Consider the following 10,148-nt stretch of genomic DNA (forward strand, 5'->3'; position numbering starts at 1 on the left):
AAAAGTATTCAAATATATTCCTTTCGCCAATATTGAAATGAAACAATGTTATGATTGAAAATTGGCCAATGAAATAATTCTAAGATCAATTTTGTTAAAAATGATTAGAAAGCTATATGATAAAAATGATCAATAGCTGATATAATTTTGAATTTTGATTAAGATTGTTTCTTTTATCGATAGATTTAAATGTATATATTATAATTTAAGATATTTGTTGTTCACTAAATATGTATCAGATATTCTTTATTCAATACTTATTTATAGAAAATTCGCTTACTGTTCAAAACAATTGCGAAAATTTTTATTGATCGATAGATCATGTTTAAACTTGTTAAAAACAGATCTTATTTTTAGGTGACTCATTAAACAGTAAATTTCAAGATTCTTTAATCATACACTAATGTATATGAAAAAAGAATGTGAGCGAGAGAGTATGAGAAAGAATAAATGAGAGATTGTAAAAAGTTAATTCAATTCTGTCGTTTGTTATTAATAAAGAATCGTAAATTTGTATAGGCTTGCTAATAAATAGAACCACGCTTTACGATGAATTTTTAGCAAACCTACCAATTTTATTTTCTTTTTCTTTATATTTAAATTAAAAAAAAAGAATTTTTGATAAAAAATTTATTGATATTTTCATATATGAAAATATTTGGCAATAAGTTAAATAATTAATAAAGGTCCGAAAATATAAAAATTGAGTATTCGAGTTGAATGGAATTAAATTGGATTTTCGAAAATATAGATGTGCAAAAATTTTGAATATCGAAATGGTATCTGATCGAAAATTATTTCAGCCGGAATTTTCAAAAAAATTATATTTCAGAACTTTGAACATAACTGTGAATTGTTCACAAAAATCTATTTAATTCACTTTGATTTTAATTTTCGCATTTTTCGTACATTAATAAACTGTCAGTAATTTTCCAAATTTATTTTATAATATAAAAATGATAAGATTATCGGAACAAATTTTATAAATGCAATCACGAACTGAAATTGTTTATTTTTTGAATATAAAAAATAGGATAAAATTAATAATAAAATTAAATAAATATTTTATTTTAATAAAAAAAATAATATATTTAAATATCACAAACTGTTATGAATAATATATTGCGAAAATTAAAATCAGTAAGTATATATTAAATATAATGTTTATAAATATTTTCAATTCGTAATCATCTTTAATGAAGCTCGCTTCGAAATTTCGAAAATTGTAAACCAACCAAAATAATTTCGGATACGATTCGAAATTTTTGGATTCTGTATATCCACACTTTTAAGAATTCGACTCGAATAATTTTGACTCGATTTGGATTTTTAAACATCTAATAATTAGACTTTATAATTATTATAAATTATTAAAAATTCTATTCTTAATACTCTGCAATGTCATTTAAAAAATAGAATTTAAATTAAACTTTTTTTTCTTTTATAATATGTGCATTTTTTAATTTATAATATTACATATATATTTATATTTGTCTTATTTTTTTTTATTAGTTTTATTAGTAATTGTTCTTTATCTTTATTTTATTTTTATTTAATATACTTATATATATATGATACAATTTATATTATAACATACGATATTTAAGAACAATATTATTTATATAATATTATTATTATTATTATTATTATTTATATAATATTATTATTATTATTATTATTTATATAATATTATTTATATAATATTATTATATTTAATGAAAAATATCATAATATTATCATAAATATGCAGAATGACTGATACATACATACATACATACACGCACGCACGCGCGCGCGCACACACACACACTACACAATGATTATATTATATATACTTTTTAATGATAAATAAAGCAATTTATTTTTCTTATTGAATTATTACACATTATTATTAAATTTATTATTATTATTATTAAATTGAATATTATTATATATTCTCATAAAACAAAATTGGCTCACATTTCAGTTGGACTTTTAAGATTTTTATGCTATGAATTTTTACTATTTGAAAGCTGAAGATTTAAGCGTACTATTTAAAAATTTCAATTAATAATTTTAGTGCGTTTTAGTTCTATAATTCTATATATATGATACAATTTATATTATAACATACAATATTTAATGATAATATTATTTAATATATTTTTAATATATTAAATAATATTATTATTAATATATTATTATTAATGATAATATTATTTAATATTATTATATATAATTTTATATTTAATGAAAAATATTATCATAAATATTATTATAATATTATCATAAATATTCAAATAAACAATATATAAAATATATTATGATATTTTCTTCTTCATATTCAATTATTTTACGAGTATTAAGTTGGAGTTAAATTAAAATCTAATTTTCAGTTTTGTCAGCTAATATATAATTTAATTTTGTGACAATTTGAATTTAATGTTAGCACTTCTATTATTCAATTAGATTGCATAATTAAAGAAGTAATTAATATACAAGTAAAAATAATTTGAATTTAGCGCTTGCTAGTCTATTTTTCAAGCGGATTGGATAAATTGACATCATGTAATTTATAAAAATCCCTAAAAATATACACTTTACATGCAAATCTATTTTGAATTACTAAATTCTGATAATTAAAATCGTAATTTACTTATTATACACATCAAAATTTATAAAACATATAAAAAGAATTCAAAATTTTGAAAACATCAAATTAAAATTCAAGCTATATTTTTAATAATTTTTATAATTTTTGATATTATTATTTATAATAAATGACATTTTTTTATTTTATAGATATTCAATTTGGTAATATTGGATACATTGATTTTTCTTCGTATAACTGTTCTCAGTTCATACTAAAGTTAGGTGGAATGGGAGACGTGTCCACAATATATAAAAGAGCGATGATACCGCAGATCAGCTTCTGAACTGGGGCTGATTTATTCGTTGGATTATTCCTATTGTTTTTCTTAGTAGACAATACGAATTATCCTTGCAATGGCCCTCAGTCAGACAAGTGTGGTGAGTAATTAATATGGGCAAAAACAAACACTGATTAAAAAAACAATTAATTATAATCATTATAATGACGACAAGGACAATTTTTATTTCTTAATTTATTTTATTTTCATTATCATTGTTATCCTCATTTTTCTTTTACTTTTAAAATTCTTTTTTTTTATGTTTTACAATTTTAATAATTATACGCTATAAATTTTTAGAATAGAATGTTAAAATTTCAAAATAAATTTGAATTAATTTATAAATTTTGTTTTTTTCAATGTTAGTAATATTAAATGTACAAATTTTAAATCCAATTTATTGCAAATTTATTTGTATTTTTTTTTTTAATTATGTTTCTAAAAATTTTTTTTTCAACATATTTAAGGTTAGATGTAATGACAATATTTAAAAGATTTCAGTGTATTTTAATTTATCAATAAATTTATTGAAATGTTAAACTTAAATAATAGTTATTATATGTTTTCTAAATAATAATAAGAATTTTTACATAAAAAAATTGTGATAATAATTGTAATTAATGTAATCAATATAAAAAGCATTTTATGAGTGATATATTTATAAATTTTATTTTATAACTATTATTAATTTTTGATCATACATGAAAATGATCTATAATTTTAATATAAATTTAGAATATCAAATACAAAATAAAGAATATTAAAATAAATAAAAATATGTAAATTTTAAGAATGTTAATTAATAATGAAATTTATTTTATAATTAAGTTTATTTTAATTACAGCTAAAACTATATAATACTGTGATAGAGGATGTTATATCAGGTGTAAGAGAATCATTTATAGATGAAGGTGTAGATGAACAAGTATTACAAGAACTCAAACAAATATGGGAAACTAAACTAATGTCAAGTAAAGCTGTTGAATTAAATCCAGATCCTCCAGAGCCTCAAGTTCCCCAAATAAATACGCACAAAGCTGTTAACAAAGGTAATATCTATATTCTTTTATATCATATTATATCTTATTACATATATATTATATATCAATATTTTTTTTATAAATCATTAATATACTTTAATATATAATATAAAAAATATACAATAGAAAAAAATTTAAATTAAAGGAAATCTTAAAAAGAAAAACTATTAAAATATAATAAATTATTACATAAATTGTTATTAATATTTTAATAAATAATTTAATTATTTTAATAAATAATTAAATAATTAAAAAATATTTTAATTATTATTAAAAATTTTAATCTTTTTCTCAGCAAATGTAATGTGATTTTAGGACTAAATATAGGAAATCATTTTGTACAACAAACAGGAAATTCTGCTTCTCAACAAACATCACAACAACAGCAGCAACAGCAATCACAGCAACAACAACAATCTCCTCAACAATCACAAACTCAGACACAATGTCATTCAACAACTGGTATACAACATACTGGTACACCAGTACAGCAATTAGTAACATCATCATCAGCAGTAATGGATCGGCAAGTACCTATTCAAATAACATTGCCACCACAGACAGGCGTTCCAGATGCTCCTTTAAGAGTTCTAACTATTCAGGTTCCTGCATCCGCAATACAAGGTACATTGAAATTATTTTTTCTTTTATAATATTTTAATATTAAGAAACTAAAAATTATATTTGCAAAATTAATTAATGAATTCTATTTAATTTTTTAGGTAATCAATTGCATACAATTTTAACAGGTCCAGTTATTACAGCTGCAATGGGATTACCAGCAAACTTAGCTTCCACATTACTTCAACAGCATGTTAATTCTACGCTTCAAGGGCAAGCAACATTAACTCCACTTCAAGTTGTTACACAAAATACAAATAATGTTTCTCAACGATCTGTACAAAATCAGGTATATAATAGAAATTATGCAAATTTAATAACATCTATTTTTCATATTTTAATCATAATATTATTTTGACCATATTAAAATTATTCCTAAATTTATTATTATTGAAAAATTTTTGAAATAATAATGAAATATTTTTAAGATAATATTTTATATTCTTTTCTTAGATACAAAAGATATGAAAATTTAATTTAAAAAGAATTATATATTTTGTAATTTATTTTATTATTATATAGAAAATTATTTTAAAAATCATAGTTTAGGAGATAATTCTAACTTTAATATTTTGAATTGATATTAATAATTTACTTTCTTAAAGAAAATTGATATTCAAAAGAACATCTAAGGAAAGAATCTTTTTAAAAACTTATTGATTTAAAGAATTTTTTTACAAAATTATTTAAAATAGTATATTATTCTTAAAATATTTTCTTAGATTAATATGTTAGTTTAACTTTCATTATCATCTTGTTAATAAAAAGTTTTAAAGTTGAGTATTATTTTGTAATATTTATTATAATATAGTAATTTCTTTGGAAAAATTATCTTGAAAACATGAAAAATATAACTATTAAAATAACTAAAATTTAAAATAAAATTAAAATAACTAAAAAATTTGAGGATTGATTTCATACCTTTAGAGAAATTTCATATGATAAAAAAATTATTATTTATTATGCTCTACATACATATAAACTTTAATTAAAATTAAAATTTTCAGATTAAATAAATTTCTTTGTAAGATAATGTTTAAATACTTTTTTTATACATTAAATAATTTATTGACGATTTAAATTAATTAACATAGGTCATTCGTTTTTATACAAATTTTATAATTTTAGGGCCAAGCAACATTGGCTCCACTTCAAGTTAGTCAATCTCTTCAAGTTGTTACACAAAATGCAAATAATGTTTCTCAACGATCCGTTCAAAATCAGGTATAATTAGAAATAATATATTATATTGAATAATTATTTGAATAATAAAAAATATAATTATGTTTTTGTCTTATATTATATAAAATTCATATTAATTTTGTTATTTAATTCTTTTTATTTGTTCATGAATAGAATAATATAGCACAATTAGATGGCCCATTTGGTGATTCTTCAGATGATGATGAAGAAGAAGAAGAAGAAGATAATGAAGATGAAGAAGAAGATCTTGACGACAAAGAAGAAGAGGAAAATGATGAAGCTACAGCCAGAGAAGAAGTATTTAAAATATTTCATTGCTTTTTTTTTCATTTTTATGTTTTACAATATTTCTATCTTTAAAAATCTTAAAAAATGAAAAAATCATTTATTTAATGATATTAATCATTTTTATTTCATAGGAGCCTTTAAATTCAGAAGACGATGTAACAGATGATGATCCAGCAGATCTTTTTGATACTGATAATGTTGTCGTCTGTCAGTATGACAAGGTATTTAATAATTTTATTTTAATATAAAAAAAGTTATTTTAATACAAAAGAAGATTTATTTATTAAAATATTAATATTAATAACATTTCTTAATAAATTCAAAATTAATTTTTAGATAACAAGGAGTAGAAATAAATGGAAATTCTACCTCAAAGATGGAATAATGAATCTTAGTGGTAAAGATTATGTTTTTCAAAAAATGAATGGTGATGCAGAATGGTAAATAATATTTAAAATTATAAAAATTGACCTGGTAATGTGTTCATGTAAAATTGATATAAAAATTTACTTTTAAATTTGTGTTTTAAAAAAGAATTAAATTTTTTTTTAATCAAAATGTATTTGAAAATCAATAATTATTTTTATATTATATTAAGATATGATTTGAAAAATTGAATAGAATTTTTATTTTTTTCAAATTAAAATTTAATTATTCAATTTAATAAAAAATGCATGTATTGAATTTCTATTTTAAACAAGATATAACACAAATTTCATAAGTTATAATATACAAAGTGTTAATATATTCACATAATATATATTCATAGGACATTTTTGGAGAATTAATTCTAGACGTTAAAACAAAATAAAAATTAGTATGCAATAATGTCGTTTAAAACTTATTTATTAAATTATAAGTAATTTAAATTAAACTGGGAATAAAATACGAAAGCAATAAAATTAGAATGATATTACTATCTCTATTTTGCTTTGTCCAATTCAAACTTCAATTGTTTGTAATTTGATAAATAAATCTTAATCGACATTTTTATATACTAATATTTTTGTAATATTTTTAACCCTTAGAATTAATCCTCTAAATTCCAAAAGTTTCACGAATATGTTAACATCTTGTATAGAGATATTAGATAATATATAATATTTTAAAATTAACTTTAATTAAAAAAAAAAACATTGAATCGAAAACATTGAATTAAACTAAGAAAATATTAATGTCATTCTAAAATTCAATTAACTCAAATTTAATTTAAATGTAATATTAAATAAATTTTATTGAATAATGAAGAGCTCAATAATCAAGCAAATCTTGTATTATATTTTGAAGATGCAAATTTTTTCACGTGAATTTATTGTGTAAATAGTTTCTAAGAAATCTATTATAAATATGTGATGCTCTTAAAAATAAATGTGTCTTATACTGTTAAATATATCCTTAATAATTTCTATAAAATTATACATTTGTTAAAAATGTATAATTGTTTTTCCTTTTTTTATTCCTTTTATAAATTTATAAAATATGAAATTTTTAGATTAGTTAAAAAAATAGAATATATAGAAATATATATATATTTTAAATATATATAATTATTAAAATTTATTTATTTAATCAAAAACATATTATTTTTTTCTGAATTTTTATCTTCTAATTCACTAATAATTCGCGGAACTTCATGTAATAGTTCTTCTGCATTCATTTCAAAATTTTTATCCAACCAAATATTTTTCAATTCTTTGATAACAATACCCATCATCTTTCCTTTTTTTACATGTTGTTTCAACATATTTCCACTAACTGGAAATCTGAAAACATTTAATTTAATATACAAATAATCCTGATTTTTATTAGTATAAAAAAAATCATTTTATAATTTAAATTTATAAGTATATTATATATATAACATTGTCCGCTTAAGTATTTAATTTTTTCTCCATTTAAATATGGGAAACTTATCTTCATTAATTCTTGAAACTCCTTCATAAAGCTTCGCTTATTTCAGATTCAAAAAGAAGCCTATTTCACTCATTTCTATTAATTTTTATTGTTACTTTGGATATGCTTGGCAAGCAAACGAAGCAATAAGAATAATTCTTAGAATATTTACTTTTTCGGACGAGTAATGCAATGTGGACCTGAATGTGTAATATTTAAGCGGAAAATATTGTATATATTAATATATAAATATATAAAACAAAATTTTGCATTCAAAAAAATATATATATGTATAATAATAGTATATATATATATATATATATATATATATATTATACTATAACATATACTATTATTATACATAATTTTTTAGAATTAGTAAAAATTAACATAAAATTAAAAATTAGTAAATTTTAACATATTTTAACATATTGTAATTTATTTTATTTTAATTTGTACTATACCTTGGTATTATTATTTTTTCTATGTCTTCAGCAAGATTAAAATATTTTTTACATTTTAATAATTCACAAATATAATTTCTTGTATTAACAATATTTCCTTTTGAATGAACAAGTATGCTTTTATAAAATTTCAGAAGATCTACTGATGGTTTATCTTCCCAATATCTAGTTAAAAATAATGCCAAATCTCTATCATATGCAGATAATTTTAATCTATTATGAAGTTGAAATACTTCATTTTCATCTTTTAACATTAGAGCAAGAAAAGTAATTGGTTGCAAAGAAATATTATTTTTTTTACATATATCATAAACATTTTTAAAATTTTCTATATTTGGATTTTCTGGAAATCCAACATATCTGAAAATATAGATTATATGTATATCATTAAACATGATCATATATTTTATATGATATATTTTTTGATATATTTTATATTTTTTGATATCTTGATTACCTTGCAATATTACATTTCAACATTTTTAAAGTTAATTCTTTAGCATAATTTCCAGAAAGAATTTTTGACCATTCACTCCAGATTCTTTCTCCAGATATTCCTTGTAATCCATGTATATTTTCTTTTATTGCTATTATAGTTGATTCATCATGTACATCTGGTTGTTCTGCAATTCTTCCATAAAATCGAAAATACCTACATAATATGTAAATTTGAAGAAATTAAATAAAAAATTTATATAATATAGAATTAGCATTAATGTATCTAATCTAAAAAGATATATATCATTATTTATGTGAAAAAATAATGAAAAAATACCTTAAAATTCGAAGATAATCTTCTTTAATTCTATATGATGGATTTCCAACAAAAACAACTCTTCTTTTTTGTAAATCATCATAGCCAAAAAAATAATCATATATTTTTCCTTCAAAGTCAAGAAACATGGAATTTATTGTAAGATCTCTACGAAGAGCATCTAATTTCCAATCTTTTGTAAATTTAACTTTTGCATATCTACCATCAGTATGTGTGTCAATTCTAAGTGTAGTTATTTCAAAATTTTGTTTATCATTTATTCTTGCTGTAATTGTTCCTAAAATTTAAGTGAAAGAATGTAATTTTATGATAATAAAATTTTTATTGTAATAAAAAATATTAATATATATATATCAACGTACCATGTTTTTCTCCTCTATTATTAATCATTCTAACATTTTCTTTAACAAACATAGTTTTCATTTCCTCTGGAGTAGCATCTGTTGCAAAGTCTAAATCTAATGGTTTTATATCCATTAAAATATCTCTAACAGCACCACCAGCAATTTTTAATTCATAATTATACTTTTTAAATAACTGAGCCAAGATATTAAGTTCTGGTGTAAATATAGAATGAAATAATGGATTATCTAGTTTTTTAATTACAGGATTAGACCTGTTTAATGGAATTAGTTCATCCTTCATGATAAGTGATTGCCAAGTTCTATATACCTTTTCAAAATTTTAATTTTATTTATGTTATAATAATAATAATAATATTATTATTATAATTTAATAATAATAAATATATCTATAAATTTACATAATAAAATATTTATTATATTTATTATATATTTTTAATAAAATATATTTTTTTAAAACATTTATACGAAACTCATTTTAAGAACTTAACCTTAATTTCTTAACTTACTAGAAATATGTATTTTTTAAGTATATTCACTTGAGAAAGATGATGAGAAAAAATGTAATTTACACGAGAAAAAATTATAAACAT

At 19.6% G+C, this 10,148-nt stretch overlaps 2 protein-coding genes across 4 annotated transcripts; one reads left to right on the plus strand and one right to left on the minus strand.

The window, feature by feature from the left end:
- The first annotated feature begins 2,871 nt into the window (after positions 1 to 2,871).
- LOC122720249 (transcription initiation factor IIA subunit 1-like) lies at positions 2,872 to 6,584 on the plus strand. 2 transcript variants are annotated; one of them, XM_043946821.1, is made up of 8 exons: positions 2,872 to 3,009; positions 3,754 to 3,958; positions 4,265 to 4,573; positions 4,672 to 4,859; positions 5,699 to 5,794; positions 5,927 to 6,070; positions 6,193 to 6,282; positions 6,398 to 6,584. In XM_043946821.1, the coding sequence occupies exons 1-8, from the start codon at positions 2,986 to 2,988 to the stop codon at positions 6,503 to 6,505; spliced, it is 1,164 nt and encodes a 387-aa protein (XP_043802756.1). In that variant the 5' UTR covers positions 2,872 to 2,985; the 3' UTR covers positions 6,506 to 6,584. The 2 variants fall into 2 exon arrangements, with proteins under 2 accessions (XP_043802756.1, XP_043802757.1); XM_043946822.1 differs by having other exon boundaries at positions 4,301 to 4,573.
- A 1,004-nt stretch (positions 6,585 to 7,588) lies between these two features.
- On the minus strand, positions 7,589 to 10,148 carry LOC122720245 (CCA tRNA nucleotidyltransferase 1, mitochondrial). Of its 2 annotated transcripts, none has more exons than XM_043946817.1 (6): positions 10,095 to 10,148; positions 9,556 to 9,865; positions 9,194 to 9,470; positions 8,876 to 9,070; positions 8,419 to 8,778; positions 7,589 to 7,824 (listed from the first exon to the last, which is right to left on the minus strand). In XM_043946817.1, the coding sequence occupies exons 1-6, from the start codon at positions 10,146 to 10,148 to the stop codon at positions 7,623 to 7,625; spliced, it is 1,398 nt and encodes a 465-aa protein (XP_043802752.1). In that variant the 3' UTR covers positions 7,589 to 7,622. The 2 variants fall into 2 exon arrangements, with proteins under 2 accessions (XP_043802752.1, XP_043802751.1); XM_043946816.1 differs by having other exon boundaries at positions 10,065 to 10,148.

This window comes from Apis laboriosa, unplaced genomic scaffold, assembly GCF_014066325.1.
Source record: "Apis laboriosa isolate Shangri-la unplaced genomic scaffold, ASM1406632v1 scaffold122_cov146, whole genome shotgun sequence".
NCBI classification, from domain to species: Eukaryota; Metazoa; Arthropoda; class Insecta; order Hymenoptera; family Apidae; genus Apis; species Apis laboriosa.